The following is a 22,114-nucleotide window of genomic DNA, read 5'->3' as shown; positions in this document are numbered from 1 at the left end:
CTGAAAGAAATTGGGGAAGACACAAAGAGATGGAAAAATATTCCATGCTCATGGATTGGCAGAATTAATATTGTGAAAATGTCAATGTTACCCAGGGTTATTTACACATTCAATGCAATCCCTATCAAAATACCATGGATTTTCTTCAGAGAGTTGGAAGAAATAATCTTAAGATTTGTGTGGAAGCAGAAAAGACCCCGAATAGCCAGGGAAATTTTAAAAAAGAAAACCATGGCTGGGGCATCACAATGCCAGATTTCAGGTTGTACTACAAAGCTGTGTTCATCAAGACACTGTGGTACTGGCACAAAAACAGACACATAGATCAATGGAACAGAATAGAGAATCCAGAAGTGGACCCTCAACTTTATGGTCAACTAATATTTGATAAAGGAGGAAAGACTATCCACTGGAAGAAAGACAGTCTCTTCCATAAATGGTGCTTGGAAAATTGGACATCCACATGCAGAAGAATGAAACTGGACCACTCTCTTTCACCATACACAAGGATAAACTCAAAACGGATGAAAGATCTAAATGTGAGACAGGATTCCATCAAAATCCTAGAGAAGAACACAGGCAACACCCTTTTTGAACTTGGCCACAGTAACTTCTTGCAAGATACATCCACGAACTCAAATGAAACAAAAGCAAAAATGAACTTTTGGGACTTCATCAAGATAAGAAGCTTTTGCACAGCAAAGGATACAGTCAACAAAACTAAACGACAACCTACAGAATGGGAGAATATATTTGCAAATGACCTATCAGATAAAGGGCTAGTTTCCAAGATCTATAAAGAACTTATGAAACTCAACACCAAAGAAATAAACAATCCAATCATGAAATGGGCGAAAGACATGAAGAGAAATCTCACAGAGGAAGACATAGACATTGCCAACAAGCACATGGGACAATGCTCTGCGTCACTGGCCATCCGGGAAATTCAAATCAAAACCACACTGAGATACCACTTCACACCAGTGAGAATGGGGAAAATTAACAAGGCAGGAAACCACAAATGTTGGAGAGGATGCGGAGAAAAGGGAACCCTCTTACACTGTTGGTGGGAATGTGAACTGGTGCAGCCACTCTGGAAAACTGTGTGGAGGTTCCTCAAAGAGTTAAAAATAGATCTGCCCTAGGACCCAGCTGTTGCACTGTTGGGGATTTACCCCAAATATACAGATGCAATGAAATGCCGGGACACCTGCACCCCAATGTTTCTAGCAGCAATGTCCACAATAGCCAAACTGTGGAAGGAGCTTTGGTGTCCATTGAAAGATGAATGGATAAAGAAGATGTGGTCTCTGTGTACAATGGAGCCATTAGAAATGACAAATACCCATTTGCTTCGACGTGGATGGAACTGGAGGGTATTATGCGGAGTGAAATAAGTCAATCGGAGAAAGACAAACATTATATGTTCTCATTTATTTGGGGAATATAAGTAATAGTGAAAGGGAATAGAAGCGAAGGGAGAAGAAATGGGTAGGAAATATCAGAAAGGAAGACAGAACATAAAGACTCCTCACTCTGGGAAGTGAGCTAGGGGTGGTGGAAGAGGAGGAGGGCAGGGGGTGGGGGTGAACGTGTGACGGGCACTGAGGGGGGCACTTGACAGGATGAGCACTGGGTGTTATTCTGTATGTTGGCAAATTGAACACCAATAAAAAATAAGTTTATTATTTAAAAAGGAAGAAATTACTGATTGCAGTTGTCTTTGGTGTTTAGATTAGGAATTTATAAATAAGGAAGAGAGGATGTAGCTTATTTTATAGCTTTCTGAGAGTTTGACTGTTTTTTTAATCAATTACCTTATTAATTCATTTTTACAGTAAAAATAAAAGTAAAGAGGTATGATCTCTGCTATTAATGAGCCCATTGTCAAGTGGAAAGACAAACAGAATTTCATAAAACAAGTTTGATATCTCAACAGTGCTGCCTAGTGTCTGGACTGACGATTGAAATAGACCTGAATAGTGCACAGCCTATGGAACACTAAAGGAATAAGCAGAGGGAAGTATCAGTTGGATTAGAAATTTTTAATGTTCCTCATTTCAAAGGGGTTACCTCTGAATGCAAATAAATAGTTTAGTTCTACATTTAACTAAGATACACATTTAAAACCGGAAACTGTGCTCCCCAACATCACCCTTTTGACATCTAATTCTATTTTTTAAAAGAAAAACAAATAACTAAATTCCTAGAAATGTTATTGAAGCTGGTGAAGAGGCCAGAAGTTTTCTGTTGTATTAAATATAATACACATAAAATAAACACAATTATCTGGTCACTTGGGCCAAGCCTCAGCTTTCACCTAAATTGTCAAGGAATGTAACTGGAATGTCACTCTTTTCACAAAATCAGCAAGAGCGTTGTGTAATATGTCTCTCTAACTTGAGCCAGTGGCTTAGGCTGTAAATTTCTTTGTAAAGTGAAAGTGGCTTTAGAGCTCAATTGAAAAACAGAACTGATTTTTGACTTCAAGACAGTTATCTACCTTATTCTTTGGGTCCACCTTTTTATCCTTCTCTAAGTCAATATTTACAGTTATAATGCTAAATTATTTTTGTTACCTTATTTATTTGCTTGGTTAAAATATGCTCTTAATAACCTTTTTAAAATTTATTTATTTATTCATGAGAGACAGAGAAAGAGAGAGGCAGAGACATAGGCAGAGGGAGAATCAGGCTCGCCTCAGGAAGCCTGATGTGGGACTCAATCCCTGAACCCCAGGATCATACCCTGAGCTGAAAGCAGAGCTTAACCAATGAGGCATCCAGCCATCCCCTATTAAGAACTTTAAAAATAGGGACGCTTGGGTGGCTCAGTGTTTGAGCATATGCCTTCAGCTCAGGCATGATCCTGGGTTCCTGGGATCAAGTCCTGCATGGGGCTCCCCAGGGGGAGCCTGCTTCTCCCTCTGCCTGTGTCTCTGCCTCTCTCTCTGAGTCTCATGAATAAATAAATATAAACCTTTAAAAAAAGAACTTTAATGTAACTACTCTTCCCCCACAAACTTCTACTTAATAAGCAAAAAGAGGGCAGCCCAGGTGGCTCAGTAGTTTAGTGCCACCTTTGGTCCAGGGCCTAATCCTGGAAGACCCGGGGTGGAGTCCCACATCAGGCTCCCTGCATGGAGCCTGCTTCTCCCTCTGCCTGTGTCTCTGCCTCTCTCTCTCTCTCTCTCTCTCTCTCGTGAATAAATTAATAAAATCTTTTTAAAAATAAGCAAAAAGATTCTATCAACATTGCTAATGTTGAGACCCCAGCACATTTCTAACAAATCAAGTTAGGTTTTATTTAGTTCAATTCAAGGAATGAATCAGCTTTGGGTGTCTTCTAAATGAATTACAAATTAATGGCTGAGTGTGTTTAGTGTTCTAATTATTCCTTCCATTCTGACAGTAATATAGGCTGTCTTTCACTGGAGAATTTGATGCAATGAAAATATATGAGAATACTTATGCTGGCTGTTATGGTGGATTATTTGAATCTACATAGAACCTGACTACCATTTATTTTGCTTTCCATTTTGAGAATTTTAATTATAAAACTATTATTTCAATCAATATAGAATAAAAACCTAATAAGATTTTTTTTTAATTTTTATTTATTTATGATAGTCACAGAGAGAGAGAGAGAGAGGCAGAGACATAGGCAGAGGGAGAAGCAGGCTCCATGCACCAAGAGCCTGACGTGGGACTCGATCCCGGGTCTCCAGGATCACGCCCTGGGCCAAAGGCAGGCGCTAAACCACTGCGCCACCCAGGGATCCCCCCCTAATGAGATTTTTATGTAAATAACTTGAGGTTATGTGACTTGTTTTTAAAAAGAAAGCTTGGATGGAATATTTTGATTCATTTATTAGGAGCATGTAATTCAGTACTAGTACTTATGATACATGTTACTTATCAGGGCTTTTTAAGTAGAAGAACAGATTTATCTGATAAGCAATTTGGTTGATTAACATACACGCAGAACAACTGTATCATATTTCTTACAAATAGACAAACAGGTTAATTATACAACCTAAATTCACTCTTTTGGTAGTAAACCATGCATTCATATATTGCTTTCATTCCTAATGTTTAAAATTCTTTTTCGAAAGATTGTAGCTTTAAAACAAATTTGCACTTGTTGCTTAGTATTGTATTAGTTTTAGTTATGATAACTCTTTTATATAAGTCATTTTATATGTTGTATATATTATTTTCCATTATTATTCAAATCCAGTTTAGGAAAGGGCTCCATTCTAAATTTCAGTTAGAAAAAGAATATTGAAATCTGTATATGTTGGGGTGCCTGGGTGGCTTAGTCAGTTAAGCATCTACCTTCCTCTCAGGTCATGATCTCAGGTTCCTGCGATCTAGCCCCACATTGGGCTCCCTGTTCAGTGAGGAGTCTGCTTCCCCCTCTGCCTCTCCCTCCCTCTACTTCTGCTCTCTCCCTCAAATAAATAAATAAATAAAATCCTAGAAAGAAAGAAATTAGTATATCTCTACAAAGGATCTGAAGTGCAGCCTATATGAGACTGGACGATATCTTCTTAGGTGGAGGGCAGCATCAGAACCTCATATCTCATTCCATGATCTGCAGCATTTCTCCTCAACTCATTCTCAAAGATTTTTTTTCTCTCACTCTCTTGTTCTCCCATTCTTGTTATCTCATCACAAAAAATATATATACACATACAGGGCTTGTTGGATATATATTTTTAACTAAAATTTATTTTTAGATTTTTTCGCTATCCTGTGAGATAATTGGAGACATCATGGGGTGAAGTTACTAGAAAAATATCAGATTTCTATTTCTATCTCTGCTATGGACATTCTATGCCCTGTTGAATGAGATCCATAACCCTGCTTTTCTGACTCCTTATCAGTAAAATGGAAGTCATTATTCCATCATACTTCTTAAAAAAGTTTTTATTTATTCATTCATTCATGAGAGACATACAGAGAGAGGCAGAGACATAGGCAGAGGGAGAAGTAGACTCTCTCAGGGATCCCAATGTGGGACTCGATCCCAGGACCCTGGGATCATGACCTGAGCCAAAGGCAGATGCTCAACCACTGAGCCACCCAGGGCCCCTCCATTAGGCTTCTAATTTACTTCCTAGGGATGCCTCCAGGATTCATTGAATTAAAATAATATATAAAGACCATAGTTGATTGGATTAAAAAATCTAAGACCAAAAGGGATAGGAACAAATAGAATAGAATTATATTCTATTATGAAACTTTCTGAAGCCATAAACATGATTTTTATGGCTACCTTTCCTTCTTATATTTCTTTTATTTATACTTTTAATTATAACAGTAGTACAAGATATATGTATGGCAAATCTAGATTAATTTATCCAAAAATAACACAGTGATGTGATCCTGTTTGTATGTATATATGTATGTATGTGTGTATGTATTTATTTATTTATTGTTGAAAGACATTTTATTATCAGTGTTCCATTCCATCTACTCAGGGCACTGGATGAGATGGCAGCTCAAGCAGAGGAGCTGGAGACAAACCCCCACCCTCCTATCCTATTATTTTTGAAATGTGTATAGTGTAAATGTGAATATGGGTATCATAGAAAAATTTTTGATAAATGCACATCATAATTTCAACAAGTGCTATTTCCAGAATTGTGGGTGATTTAAATTCTTTTTAAAATTTTTATCTGTATTTTATAGTGACATTATATTATTTAAGTGATTATAACCATTTAAGGGGAAGCCCCTATGGCCCAGTGGTTTAGCGCTGCCTTCAGCTCGGAGTGTGATCCTGGAGACCCGGGATAGAGTCCCACGTCAGGCTCCCTGCATGAAGCCTGCTTCTTCCTCAGCCTGTGCCTCTGCCTCTCTCTGTGTCTGTCATGAATAAATATATTTTTAAAAAATAACCATTTAAAATCAGTACTGCTTAATTGATAACAAATAAAAATTTTTACTTATCTTATTCTAGTATACTTTCATATTATGGAAATAAATATCATAGAAAGGCCCATTTCAGAATATTAAGAACTGTGAATTAGGAGTGCCTGGGTGTCACAGGCCACTGACTCTTGGTATTGGCTCAGGTTGTGATCTTAGAATCATGAGATTGAACCCAGCATCAGGCTCCACACTGAACATGGAGCTTGCTTAAGATTCTCTCTACCTCTCCCTCTACCCCTCCTCCCACTCTTTCTCATAAATAAATAAATAAATAAATAAATAAATAAATAAATAAATAATAAATAAATAAATAAATAAATAATAAATAAATATTTTGTTTAAAAAGTACTATGAAATTAATTTCACTACTATTATGTGTTTAAATTAACCTAGCATGTGTCACCCAGATGGTTCTTTCTATGATATTCTTTCCTTTGATTATTCTAATTATTTTAAATCTGTTTTACAGCTACAAGATCGCACTCAGTTCAGTGACCGAGACTTAGCCACCCTTAAGAAGTACTGGGACAATGGAATGACCAGCCTTGGTTCTGTCTGTAGAGAGAAGATTGAAGCAGTTGCAACTGAATTAAATGTTGACTGTGAAATAGTTCGGGTAAGACATTTTCAGTAATTTTCATGCTGTGGCTGAAGATTGTCATAAATGAAAGCTTTAAAAATTGCAAAGGTGCTCTAAACAAGAACATCAATAAAGTGAAAAAGATAACCCACAGAATGGGAGGAAATATGTTCAAATCACGTATTTGATAAATAACTTGTATTCAGGTTACATAAAAATCTCTTACATCTTAATAATGAAAACAAATAATGAAATTTAAAATGGGCAGAGAATTGGAATATACATTTATCCAAAGAACATATACAAATGGTCAATAAATGCAAAAATATTCATCATTTGTAATTATGGAAATGAAAACCAGAATGAGATACCACTTAACAGGCAATATGAGGTCTATGATAAAAAAGATAGATGGTAACAAGTACTGACCAGGATGTGGATAAATTGGAACTATTATACACTTCTGGTGAAAATGTAAAATATTTTAACTACATTAGAAAACAGTCCTCAAAATTTTAAACATAGAATTATCATATGATCCAGCAATTCCAGTCCAAGTCATATACCCAAAAGAAATGAAATGTATATATACTAAAAAACTTACATATGCATATTTGTTTTGTTTCTTAAACTCAATATATGAGTGAAATCATATAATATTTTTCATTGTCTGACTTATTTCACTTAATGTAATACTCTGCATTTCCATTGATATCATTGTAAATGTTAAGATTTCATTCTTTGCTATGGCTGACTAATATTTCATTCATCATTCAATGCACACTTGGGCTATTTCCATAATTTGGCTATCGTAGATAATGCTGATGTTAATATTGGCCTACATCTATTGCTTTGAACAAGTATTTTTGTATTCTTTAGATAAACACATAGTAATGCAACTGCTGGGTCATAGGGTAATTCTATTTTTAGCTTTTAGAGATGCTTCATAGTGTTTTCCATAGTGGCTGTACTAGTTTGCATTCCACAAACAATACAAGAGGACTCCCCGTTCTCCACATTCTTGCCAACACCTGTAGTTTCCTGTGTTGTTAATTTTAGCCATTTTGACAGGAGTGAGGTGATGGCTCATTGTAGTTTTTGCTATTTCCCTGATGATCAGTGATGGTGAGCATCTTTTCATGTGTCTGTGGGCCATCCTCGTGTCTTCTTTGGAAAATGTCTATTTTGTCTTCTGCTCATTTTTTTAACTGGATTATTCATTTTGGGGTGTTGAGTTTTATAACTTCTTTGTAGATTTTGGATACTAACCCTTTATCAGATATGTCCTTTGCCAGTATCTTCTCCTATTCTCTAAGTTGACTTTTGCTTGTTGATTGTTTCTTTTACTGTGCAGAAGTTTGTTATTTTGATGAAACAAATGAGAATAGGGGAAAGAGAGATAGAGGGAGGGAGGGGAATAAAGAGAGAGAGAGAGAGAGAGAGAGAGAAACCAAGAAACAGACTCTTAACTACAGAGAACAAACTGATAATTTCAAGGGGGGATTTAGTTTGGGGGATGGGTTAAATAGGTGCTGGGGATTAAGGAGTGTACTTGTGATGAGCACCAGATGTTGCATGTAAGTGTTGAATCACTAAACTGTACACCTGAAACTAATATTACACTGTATGTTAACCTACTGGAATTTAAATGAAAAATTAAACACGTTATACATGAATGTTCATAACAGCATTGTTCATAATAGCCAAAAGTGGGGGAAAAACAAATATCCATCAAGTAAATGCATATAAAATGTGATATATACATATAATGCAATACTATATGACCATGTAAAGGAATGAAATATTGAAACATACTACAGAATAGATGATTCTTGAAAACATGCTAAGTGAAGAAACCAGTCACCAAAGACCACATATTTTATAATTCCATTTGTATGAAATGTCCATAGTCACATCTACAGAGATGGAAAGTAGATTAGTAATTGCCAAGGGCTTGAGATAAGGAGGAATGGAGAATGACTACTGAGGATAGGGTTTCTTTTTGGCATGCTAAAAGTATTCTGGAATTAGAATAATTGTTGCACAAATCTATGAATATATTTTTGGAAAAAACTTTTCATCATATACATGAAATAAGTGAATTGTATGATATACTAAACATATCTCAGTAACACTACTTAAAACATTGTATGATGCAATGTGAAATATATCTCACATTTTATGTAATGAATATTAGATTGAAAAATTATATTGATCAGTCAGGGAAACAGTAGTTCACATTCAATTTGAAAGATGTGGATATAAGATTTAAGTAGTAGCAGTAGTATGATGGTAAATATTTTTAAGGAAAAATACCCTGATTTACAGTATTTGTTGATTTCTGTGGCATAAAGATTCCCACCATGGCTGACTTCATGGATCATTCAGTGTGTAAATCGGAAAAGATTCTTACAGCTGGCCCTTTCAAGGAAATGCAAGTAGGCTTCAGCTCACACTGGAGAGTCATCCCAGAAGATCATAAAGGATATGCTATTAAAGAAAAAAATAGGGATCCCTGGGTGGCGCAGCGGTTTGGCGCCTGCCTTTGGCCCAGGGCGCGATCCTGGAGACCCGGGATCGAATCCCACATCGGCCTCCCGGTGCATGGAGCCTACTTCTTCCTCTGCCTGTGTCTCTGCCTCTCTCTCTCTCTCTCTCTGTGACTATCATAAATAAATAAAAATTTAAAAAAAAATTAATAAAAAAAATAAAGAAAAAAATGGCAAAACACAAATTATTCTAAAGGAAGAAATCAAGTATTATCCCATAAATACATGAAGAAAAAGAGAATATAGAGATAAATCACGGAGCACAGGGTTCTAAAAAGAGATACTATTTTCAAAATAAACAGTGCCTTGTTCAGAGCCTTGCCTTTTATTTTGTTAGGATCCATAAGGAAAATCAAATTAAATCCTGAGTTTGCTGAATATGCTATGGTATATATACTAACAAAGAAGTAGAAATGCATTAGACACTTTTTCTCTTTTTAAGGAGATTGGAGTCTAGAAGAGGGATAATACAAGAATACAAATGACTGGAGAGGAACTGGAGTAGGATATTGGTATGAGAAGCCTAAATGCCAAAATAAGGAACATCAGAGCATATTTTTATTGTTATTATCTTTTTTACTTTTTTAAAAATCAAAGTTATACATGCACATAGCTTAAGGAGTTAAGTTCCATAAAACTTGTTATAAAACCAATATTCCTTACTGCTCCTTTATTACTATTTCCTAATGGCTAGAATCAACCACTTTTCACTCTTCTAGATAATTCATTTAGCATTTATTTCCATCTATGAATAAGGTGCTGTATTAATTAGAATTAGGTTTGACTGTAACAAGAAGATTCAAAGTAACAGTGACTTAGCAAGATTTCTTAATTTCATGGACAAGCCCAGGGGTATACAATTTAAAGTTGGCATGGCAATTCTGCCCCATGAATTATCATTTTGTGCAGAACCCTCTAGCCCTATGGAAAATCTTAACACACAGGAAAAGGAAGAAGTGTTACCATTTTCTTTTTGCTTATGACTAGTTAAACTTTTTACTAAAGCATAGGGAAATTCTTGCTATCATTATGTTTCTAGTGATTTTCCAAATGCCAGCATCACCACAGTAGAGAGAAAATTTGGAAATATGATGTCTTGTAAGACCTCTTCCATAATGTTTGATAGGTTAACTCCAAAGAAGATGTTTGCCACATGAATATACTCTTAAGATTTCAAGAGAAACTCGATGTAGATGTTTTCAAGTCTAATAGACCTTCTGGTTATTGATCACCAAAATGAAATTTGTCTCAGTATGTCTAGTTAATCATTATTTGTGATATAATTTGGAAATTTTAGATTAATGTTTCCTTGTTATATTTCATTCTTCTAGAATATATTTCTTTTTCACTTAAAATGTCATTCCCACATTAGTGCCTATTACGTATTGAAATATTCATGCACCAAAGGTAAACTGAACACCTGTTATGGACCACAGCTCTTCGAGGTGCCATGAAAAAATTCAGCTCTCCTAAGGAACTTGCAATTTAGCATAGTCAATTTTTTTAGTAGCTGTGCTTCAGTTAGCAGTAAATTGAAGCAATTTAACAAAGGGGTTATTTTGAGAAAATACATGTAAATAATAAGTGCAAAGCACCATAATTCCTCGGTAAAAGTTAATTCCTTCCCCTATCTCTCTACAATTCAGTTTAATGCCTATCCTTTCCATATGTTTTAGTTATAGTTGGCATATGTCTGAATGTACTCTTGTATGGTGAAATATTTGTGTAAGAAACATGTGTCTGGTGTTTGAAATACATTTTGAAAAACAAATTTCCTGAAAAATGTATGTTTTTACATTTTAGATTATGTTTATTTTCTAAGGAATATGGCTAGATTAAAAATGTCTTTAAATAGAAGAGTGACTTTCACTTATACTGTTTTTAACCTTGCCTTTTGCATTAAATATAAGCCTCTACCCCCAATGTTTGTACCAAAAAATAATAGTAAAGTTTCTATTATCTAACATAGATATTGACTCAAGGTTGGTAAGTACCTTGAGGTTGAATTCTATACTATTATTTTATATAAGAATAATGAGCAAAAAAGAAAGTTTCAAGATTGTGTTGTGGGAAGTTTCTGAAAACATCTCCAATAGACACACCAAATCTATGTCTACATATGGATCATTTCTCGCTGAAAAATATCTGAAAACCGAATGGACTGCTATCCACAACAAAGGATAAATAGACCACACTGAGATGTAGAGACATGGTCTCACAAAACCCTACCCCAGCAACAATAGGGGTTGAATTTGGGAGGTATCTCACCATACAGACAATTATGGAGGAGGAAGGGTAGGTGCCCCACACTGGTCACTCAAGCACCTGGAATCTGCACCAGACAGAGGACCAGGATGTCTGGCTTCGAAAACTAATGAAGCTGAAATCTAGAGGTCTCAAAGTGCTATAGGAAACTGAGGTTCCCCTCTTGGAGGGCACATGGGCAGTCTTGTTCACCCTAAGACCCAGCAGTAAAACAGCAACTTAAAAAGTACCTAGAGTTGATGATATTCCCTTAAAAACCAGGAAAGCCATCTATTCACTCATAGAAGGAACTCTGCATTACCTCCCTTGCCTTCCTCTCCTGCCCCTGGAGAAATGCGGTCTTTGGAATGGCAAGAGCAGCTCCTGATTTTCCCTGGTAGGAAGCACTGTCTAAGGGAAATAGCTAGATTCATTCATTCGTGCATGATTTGCTCAGCGGACATGCAGTTGGGCTACTATCTGCCCAGGATTCTATAAGGTGCTGCATACCTTCCAGTGATTACTTTGGCTTTCATCTCTGATACCAAAATGTGGAATTGGAAACCTGTGGCTGAGGGGCCATGTGACATCAAGGAGGTTCCCTCCTGGCTCTGTGCTTCAATTTATTCTTCATAAAATGCAGCCTGGTTCTATCCTTTCTCTGCCTGGTGGGGATAGTGTGAAGGCAGGCAGGGTGACATCTTATTTGGGGTTGGTTCTAATAATGCAAGGCTGTCTTACCAATAGGTAGACCTGGCTGACCTCCTACACACGAATGAACTCAAAGAATTACCACTGATTTTGTTTTAAAATGGGGAAACTGGTATTTTTGAAGCTGCTATATTTTTCTATTTCTCTGTTAATTTCTTTGTAATAATTGGGTTGGAGTCTTATTATTTGGTGGGGGAAGGGAGCTTTTATTAAGGTAGGAAATTATATATGGCAGAAGTTACAAGGCACAGTCTCTGCTGTGTTTAAAATCCTTTTGTGTTTGTTGCCAATATTTGAAACTTGAGAGATTGCATAAAAAAGCTGGTTTTCTGGGTGGAGGATGGGGTATGCCATTAAGTCTGGTTTGCTATAATCCCCCTGCCCTGGAACCCTCCTCCCACCCACCTAGTCCACCCCACCACTGTACTTCACTCATCTGTGCCACCTGCCTGGTCCTGGTGGACATTTGAGTTTACAAACCTGTGGCATAAAGGGTGGTATACATATTTTTCATTACTTTCAGTTTCCCTGGTGACTAGTTGAAGAGAGAAGGTCTTTACTGAGATTTGTGTTCTGCTTCCCAACTGGGAAACATGGGACTGAGATACTTTGGGACTCAGGTTGGCTTTTTCGACACATGGCAAAGATAAGCATGATCTTTTTAGGAATAATCTGGTTGATATTTTTTTAGCAGACAGAAGAGTTAGGTGCTGGAAGGGATGACCTTGGTGGTAGGTCTCTTCCCGAAGGACTCTCAGAAGGCATGAAGATTGGGGAGGGCCAGGTGAGGGCCTCCAGGCAAGTCACAGTTGGGGCTGGTGCATATTAATCCTTCTAACATGGCAGTAGTTGTGCTGCTTCTGACTTGGATCAATAACTCCTTGTGTCTAATAAAACTGAATAGTACCTCAAAAAAAAAAGTGCCTAGACTACATATGAAGGCAATTCATTTGCTGACCTAGAGGCATCAGCTGGAAGGGTAAGAGACAGTTGAGATGCTCCCTGGAGATAGAGAGGCTGGTAGACAACATTTTTTCTCTCTTCACATAGCCTGCTAGTACTGGTAAGTAAGCTCAAACATGGCATCTTCCTGCCACTGTGCTGGGACAGGTAGGGGTGAGCACTCATGTCACTTAGTAGAGAAAATGAGTAGTAGCAGTGCTCCTTCACTTTCTGGCTGGAATGGGTGAACAAAAATGCTTACGGAGTTCTCCCACTCTTTAGCTAAAGATTGCAAGTGCAAGCAGTTGTAACTTTGCACTCTGACTTGGCTGGCACATGCCTTGTCATGACATTCTCCTGCTCACAGCCTAAAGCCAACACATGCATAGGCAAGGCACTCCCTGCTGCATTGTTGAAACCCACTGGTGCACACTGTCAAGACAACTTCCCACTGCCTTTCTGAAACTGGTGAGCTTGCCCCATTCCTGACATATTCCAGCTGCCTTGCTAAAGCCACTGGGTATGTATGATAGACATAGGGGATACCCTTTGATTGCCTGGCCTTGATGGTCCTGATGGCTAATCTTACAGAGCTTCACGGGAACTGAAACAATCAGAGAAACAATTCTTGACAGGCCACCACACCTAATGCACTGTACAAATAGCAGAAAAAACCACAACCTCTCTATTAGCCTGGAGCTACAGCCAGAGACACAGGCTTCAGGTTATCCACACATTTAGAGACTAAGGAGACACTCCTAGGGAACATAAGCAGGAAGACACCAGCTTTGTGCACCCACCTGGCCTCATTTCATCTCAATAACTCTTTCTCCAAGATGAGCTTATCAATTGTGTAAAGCCCCAGTATTGACAAATGTCACCCAGGGGACATCTATCTTAGTTCAGAGGCCAGGAGAGAATAGAATTATATCCCCATAGAGCTACATATATTTGCATAGTTCAAGAGCTGCTGCCTGAAGGTCTCGTCTGGCTTCTAGTCAGCCTGAAAGTAGATGCTAAATGAGATTCCTCCACTTGGATTACTGAAAGGTCTTATGTTCAATAATGGGGGCATATTAAGAATAAGGCAGTTTAGACAATCCCAAGGTTCAAGAGGCAACCAAGAGTTAGGACAAGATTAAACAAGAGGATTTAACATAGCTACTCCTTCACTCTTGGCCTAATACCTAGAAAAAAATGCAGAGAGTAAAGCAAAATGAAAAAAAAAATCAAAACAAAACAGAAAAATGTTCCAAATGAAAGAACAAGGAAAAAAAATTAAAAATGATTATAGTAATACAGAGATAAGTAATCTCCTGATAAAGAATTCAAATTAATGAACATAAAGATGCTCACCAAACTCAAAAGAATGGGTGGATATAGTGAAAGCATCAAGAATAGAATATAAAGCTTAAGGAAGTACAAAATACAAGTCACAGGGCTGAAGAATACAATAACTAAACTGAAAAATACAATAAGGGATTCAACAACAGACTGGATGAAGCAGAACAAAGCTGGAAGAAAAAGCAATGGAACTCACCCAGACAGAGTAGCAAACAGAAACAATTTTTTAAAATAAAGATAACTTATGAAAACTCTATGACAACATCAAGTGAAATAACATTTACATTATAGGGGCCCCAAAAAGGGAAGAGATAGAAAGGGGAGAAAACTTATTTGAAGAAATAATGATTGAAAATTTCCCTAGCAGACATCCAAGTCAAGAAAGCCCAGAGAGTTCCAAACAAGATGAACCCAAAAGAAGAAACACCAATACACACTATAATTAAAATTTCAAAAGTTAAAGAGCAAATATTAAAGCAGCAAGAGAAAAATAGTTACATATTAGGAAACCCTAAAGCTATCAGCAGATTTCTCAGAAGAAACTGAAATCCAGAAAAGAGTGGCATGAGATATTTAAAGTGCTGAAAGGGGAAAAAAAAACCCTTCCAATCAAGAATACTCTACCAAATTCAGATTTGAAGGAGATATAAAGTTTCCAGATAAGCAAAAGCTAATCACTACTTAAAACTGAGTTTGTCACTACTAAAAACTGTTCTTAAACTGTCCTTAAAAATATTAAAGGAGTTTCTTGAAGCTGAAAAGTAATAGCACTAATTAGTTACAAGAAAACATACAAAAGTAAAATCTAAATGGCAAATGTAAAAATGCAGTACAGGTAATGGATTAATCACTTATAAAGCTATTTGAAAGGTAAAAGACAAAAGTAGGAAAATTAATTAAACTACAATAATTAGTTAAGGGATACATAAAATAAAAAGGTGGGAATAGTGACATCAAAGCATAAAATGAGGAGTAAAAATGTAGTTTTGAAATGTGTTCAAATTTCAGTCGCTATCATCTTAGACTGTTACATAGGTAAGATAAAATGGGAATCTCATGGTAACTGTAAAGTAAAAACACAAAAGAAAATGAGAAAAATATCTAAAAACACCAAGGAAAGTCATAAAATCACAGAGAGAAAATACTAGAAAGAAGAGAATAGAACTATGAAAATATCCAAAAGACTATAAAAATGGAAATAAGCACAGAGTTATTAATAATTACTTTAAATGTAAATGGGCTAAATTTGTGAATCAAAGGCTGTAGCATGGCTGAATGGATAAAAAAACAATTCACATACATACCTACATTGTCTACAACAGACTCACTTCAGAAGAACACACAGAGAGTGAAAGGATAAACAATGATATTCCATGCAAATGGAAATAAAATGAAAGATGGTGTAGCTATGACCATATCAGATGAAATAGACTTAAAACAGATTCTAGGGATGCTAGGTGGCTCAGTGGTTGAGTATCTGCCTTCGGCTTAGGGTGTGATCCCAGTCTTGGGATCATGTCCCACATCAGTCTCACTGCAAGAAGCCTGCTTCTCCCTCTGCCTCTCTCTCTCTCTCTCTCTCTCTCTCTCTTTCTCTCTGTCTGTCTCACATAAACAAACAAAATCTTTAAAAAACAGATTCTAATAAAAAGAGAAGTACTACATAATGATAGTCAAGCCATCAAAAGATATAACATTTATAAATATATATGCACCCAACATAGGAGTACCAGGATATATATCAACAGACATAAAGGGAGAAATTAATTGTTCTTTTCTAGCTCCTTAAAGTGTTATGTTAGGTGGTTTGTTTGAGATTTTCCTTGTTTCCTGAGGTAGGCTTGTATTGCTACACTTTTTCCACTTAGGACAGAGTTTTCTGCTTCCCAAAGAGTTTGAATCATTCTGTTTTTATTTGTATTTGTCTTCGTGTGTTTTTTTTTTTTAATTATTTCTTGGTCAATCCATTCATTGTTTAGTAGCATGTTATTTAGCCTCCCTGCATTTGTGTGCCTTCCATATTTTTCTTGTGATTGATTTCCAATTTCAATTATTTTGATTCAAAAAGATATATGATATTGTCTCAATCTTTTTTCATTTGTTGAGACTTGTTTTGTGGCCTAATATATAGTCAATCCTGGAGAATGTGCGATGTGTACTTGAAGAGAATATGTATTGCACTGTTTTGAGATGGAATGTTCTGAATTGATCTGTTAGATCCATCTGGTGCAATGTGTCATGCAAAGCCACTGTTTCTTTCTTGATTTTATGTTTGCATAATCTATCCATTGATGGTTAAAGTCCCCTACTACTATTCTATTACTATCAACTTTTCTTCTATTTCTGTTTCTAGCAGCTTTCTTTATTTAGGTGCTCCTATATTGAGTGAATAAGTATTTACAATTCTTGCATCCTTTTGTTGGACTGTTCCCTTTATAATTATGTAGTGTCCTTCTCTGTCTCTTGTTACAAACTTGGTTTTAAGGTCTATTTTTGTCTGATATAAGTATTGCTACACCATCTTTGTTTTTGCGTCCATTTGCACAGTAAATGTTTCTCCATCCCTTCACCTTTTTTCAGCATGAGTCTTTAGTTCTAAAATGATTTCCCTTTGGCAGTATATAGATGAGTTTTTCTTTTTTATCCACTCTATCACCCTATATTTTATGATTGGACCATTTAGTCCATTTATATGGATGCAAAGATTCTAAGTGAAATACTAGCAAACCAAATCCAACAATACATTAAAATAATCATTAACCATGATAACATATGATTTACTCCGGGGTTGCAGGGGTGGTTCCATATTCACAAATCAATCAACGTGATACACATTAATAAAAGAAAGGATAAGAGTCATATGATCCTCTTAATAGATGTAGACAAAATATTTCACAAAGGACATCATCAACTCATGATAAAAAACCTCCTACAAAGTAGGTGTACAGGAAACATACCTCAATATAATAGAGGTCATACATGAAAAACACAAAGCTAATGTCATCTTCAATGGGGAACAACTGAGAGATTTTCTTGTATGGTCAGGAACAAAACACAGATGTCTACTTTCACTGCTGTTACTTAACAGCACTGGTACTCCTAGCCACAGCAATCAGATAACAAAAATAAAAGATACCCAAATCATCAAGGAAGAAGTGAAACTTTGACTATTTGCAGGTGACATGATACTCTACATAGAAAACCTGAAACATGCAACAAAAAAATTGTTAGAACCAATAAACTAATTCACTAAATTTGCAGGATAAAGAAATAAATGTACAGAAATCTGTTGAGTTTCTACAGAGAAATAATGAAATAGCAGAAAGAGAAATTGAGGAATTAATCCCATTAAGAATTGCACCAAAACTCATAAACTACCTAAACATAAACCTAACCAAAGTGATGAACAATGTGTACTCTAAAAAATATAAAACAGTGATAAATAAATTGAGGAGCACAGAACAAAATGGAAAAACATTATATATTCATGGTTTGGAAGGACAAATATTGTTAAAATGACTATATTACCCAAAACAATCTACACATTTAATGCAATCTCTATCAAAATAACACCAGCATTTTTCACAGATCTAGAACAAGCAATTCTAAAATTGTATGAAACTACAAAGATCCGTAATAGACAAAGCAATTTTGAAAAAAAGCAAGCTGGAGGTATCAAAATTCCAGACATCAAGTTACATTGTAAAGCTGTAGTGATCAAGACAGTATGATACTGACACAAAAAAAGAAACATGTATCCATGGAATAGAATATAAAAACCAGAAATGAGCCCAGAACTATATGCTTTACTAATCTTTGACAAAGCAGGAAAGAATACCCAATGGGAAAAAGACAGTCTCTTCAACAAGTGGTGTTGGGAAAACTGGACAGCAACATGCAAAAGAATGAAACTGGTCAACTTTCTTCAAACATATGTGAAAATAAATTCAAAATAGTTAAAAGACTTAATGTAAGACAGGAAACCATTAAAATCCTAGAAGAAAACACAGCGAGTAATCTCTTTGACATTGGCTGTAGTAGCATCTTTCTAGACATTTCTTCTGAGGCAAGAGAAACAAAAGCAAAAATAAACTATCAGGACTTAATCAAAAGAGAAAGCTGCACAGCGAAGTCAACAAACAAACTAAAAGGCAACCTATGGAATGGGATAAGATATTTGTAAATGACAAATCTGATAAAGGGTTAATATTCAAAATATATAAAGACCTTATAAAACTCAACATCCAAATAATGAATAATCCAGTTAACAAATGGGCAGAAGACAGGGATAGACATTTTTACAAAGAAAACATACAGATTACTAATAGGCACATGAGAAAGTAATCAACATCGGTCATAATCAGGGAAATACAAATCAAAACTACATTGAGATATTACCTCTCAATGGTGAGAATGGCTAAAATAAACAAGACAAGAAACAACAGGTGTTGAGGATATGGAGAAAGAGGAAAACTCTTGCAGTGTTGCTGAAATGTAAACTGGTGAAGTTACTCTGGAAAACAGTATGGAGGATCCTCAAGAAGTTAAAAATAGAACTACCCTAGGATCCAGCAATTTCACTTCTGGGTTTTTATCAAAAATACTAATACAAAGAGGGCACCTGGGTGGCTCATTGGTTGAGTATCAGCCTTTGGATCAGGTCATGATCCCGAGGTCCTGGGATCAAGTCCCACATCAGGCTCCCTGCAGGGATCCTACTTCTTCCTCCGCCTATGTCTCTGCCTCTCTCTATAAGTTTCTCATGAATAAATAAATAAAATATTTTAAAAGAATATTAATACAAAATACTGATTCAAAGGGATACATTCACCTTGGTTTTTAGAACACCATTATCTGCAAGATTATGGAAACAGTAGAAGTGTCCATTGACTGATGACTGGTTAAAGAAGAAGTGGTAAATATATAAAATGGAATATTAGCCATAGAAAAGAAAGAAATCTTGTCATTTGCAAGGATATGGATGGAGCTAGAGTATACTATCCTAAGCAAAATAAGTCAATCAGAGAAAGAGAAATGGCATATTCCACTCATATGTAGAATTTAAGAATGAAAACAAATAAGCAAAGAGGAAAAAAGATAGATAGGCATAGCAAGAAAGAGAATCTTAAGGATAGAGAATAAACTGTTACTAGAGGGAAGGTGAGTTTCGGAATGTGTGAAACCAGTAATGGGGATTAAGGAGTGCATTTGTGATGAGCACAGGATAATGTATGGGAAGTGTTAAATTACTATATTTTACACCTGAAACTAATAGAACACTATATGTTAAAATAAATTGGAATTTAAATAAATCCTCAAAAAAATAAAACCTAAACAAAATTTTAAAACATATTTGCCCATCCCTCAATATCATAATGCTCATTTAAAATATCCAAGAGAGGGATGCCTGGGTGGCTCAGTGGTTAAGTGTCTGCCTTCAGCTCAGGGCATGATCCTGGAGTCCTGGGATCAAGTCCCACATCGGGCTCCCTGCATGGAGCCTGCTTCTCTCTCTGCCTATGTCTCTGTCTCTCTCTCTGTGTCTCTCTTGAATAAATAAATAAATCTTTAAAAAAATAAAATAAAAAATAAATGAAATCTCCAAGACATTCCAAGAGTAGATGGGATTGCATTCATTTAAATTTTTACTTAATACAATATTTTAGGCTTACAGAAAAGTCACAAGAAAATTGCAAAGAATTCTTACATCCTCATCAGTCGGTTTTCTACATGGTAACATTCAACTTTCACTTCTCTCTCTTGTACACCCACATGCACACATACACATACACACACACACAGACACACACACTCTTCTATTAGTAAATATTTTCTTATTTTGAGGGAGGCATAAAAATTATTGCACAATTGTTGATCTTACATAGTTGAGTATTCCTAAAACTGAAGATATTCTCTGACATAACAACTGCATACCTAACAATCAGGAAAACACTATGCATATAGCACTATTAGCTAATCTTACAGACCTTATGCAAATTTCACTAATTGTTCTGAGAGTTGTTTATAGCAAAATCCCTAACCATCCATTTTTCATGTCCCTTTTGTCTTAATCAGAAACCGTTCCTTGGCAATTTAAAATAGTACATGTAGTGACCATCTATTTGTAGACACTCAATCTCACTTTTGGCAGAATATGAACAAAGGATATTGTGTTTTTTGTGGATAATGTGTTTAGCATTATTTCATGAGGTATGCTGTTGATATTTTCATTACAAGTGATGTCAAGGTTGGCTAAGGTGATGTTGTCAGATCTGACCATTGAAAAGTTAATCTTTTTTCTTTATAAGTAGTAAATTGTGGTGTGATTGAAAATATCGTTTACTTCTCAAAATTCCCTTTGCAATTTTTACCATCCATTGATTGATGATTCTTGCTTTAATTCTTAGTAATATGATTGCCAAATTTACTTAATGTTCTAATTATATTATTCCTTCTATATGTATTAATTGGTTTTACAGTGTAAGGAAGAGGCTTTCCTCAACTACAAGTGCCAGCTCCTCTCCCATTAACTAAGTAGTAAAAAATAAGATAAAATAATTCTAGATAGGTACGTACTTATTGCCATTTTGTTACTTGGTTTATGGTTGTTTTGTGATTTTCTGTTCCTTTCTTATTCTCTTTTTATTTTCCTTATAGTTTGCTGACCTTTTTAGTTTTATGCTTGGTTTCCTTTCTCTCTGTCTCTCTTTCTCTGTCTCTCTCTCTATTTTTGTTTATCTAGTATAGGTTTTAATTTGGGGATACCCATAGGTCCATATATAGCATTTTATGCATATAAAAACATGGAGAGATGAGGATGGTCTAAGTGAAATAAGTCAGTGATAGAAAGACAAATATATAATTTCACTCATATGTGACATAGACACAGCTCAGGATCCGGCCTCCCCGAGGGACAGGCAGAGGCCAGGAGGGCCCAGGACAGCAAGGACGCTCCTGCCCCAAGCTGAGCAGATCAGCGGCCCCGACCCCCAGCATCCAGGCCCCTGCAGACTGAGAGCTCTGTCGTTTCTGTGGGAGCTGAATACAGGGCTCCGAAGCTGACTGCTGCCACTGTGGTTGTTATTACTGGGGCCTCACAGGATAAACAACCCACACTGACCCTCACAGTGGCCTCACCGGATAAGCAGCATAAACATCACTCACTGAGCCAGGCACCAGGCAGGGGGCTGAGCACCTCCCCCAAGTGCTAACACCATAAAATCAGCACAACAGGCCCATCCCCCAGAAGACCACCTAGACGGACAGGGGAAAAACAAATTATTGACCAAGCAGCACTGGAAAGTTCCAGGGGAAGTCAAGGGACTTACAGTATACAGAATCAGAGGATACTCCTCCTTGGTTTTTTGTTTGTTTGTTTGTTTGTTTTTCTTTTTGCTTTTCGGTTTCTGTTTGCTTCCCTCCCTTTTTTTCTTTTTTCTTTTTTCTCTCTTTTCCTTCTCTTTTCTTTTCTCTCTTTTTTTCTTCCTTTTTTTTCTTTTTTCTTTCTTTTTTTTTTCTTTTTCGTTCCTTCTTTCTCTTCTCTCTTTTTCGCCTTTTCCCAATACACCTTGTTTTTGGCCACTCTGCACTGAGCAAAATGACAAGAAGGAAAACCTCAACTAAAGGAAAGAATCAAAAACGGTCCTCTCTCCCACTGAGTTACAAAATTTGGATTACAATTCAATGTCAGAAAGCCAATTCAGAAGCACTATTATAAAGCTACTGGTGGCTCTCGAAAAAAGCATAAAGGACTCAAGAGACATCATGACGGCAGAATTTACATCAAACCAGACAGAAATTAAAAA

General features: G+C 36.2%; 1 protein-coding gene across 2 annotated transcripts in view; it reads left to right on the top strand.

The window, feature by feature from the left end:
• Positions 1 to 22,114, top strand: part of HDX (highly divergent homeobox) — a 213,849-nt gene that overhangs the window by 118,864 nt on the left and 72,871 nt on the right. For both annotated transcript variants that reach the window (XM_026016767.2, XM_072744989.1), the window contains exon 5: positions 6,409 to 6,555. In XM_026016767.2, coding sequence (XP_025872552.1) covers positions 6,409 to 6,555 — 147 coding nt within the window. The remainder of the gene's footprint in view (positions 1 to 6,408; positions 6,556 to 22,114) is intronic.

This window comes from Vulpes vulpes, chromosome X, assembly GCF_048418805.1.
Source record: "Vulpes vulpes isolate BD-2025 chromosome X, VulVul3, whole genome shotgun sequence".
In the NCBI taxonomy this organism is placed as follows: domain Eukaryota; kingdom Metazoa; phylum Chordata; class Mammalia; order Carnivora; family Canidae; genus Vulpes; species Vulpes vulpes.
The sequence above is the reverse complement of the archived record's forward strand: the minus strand, read 5'-3'. Positions and strand labels throughout refer to the sequence as shown.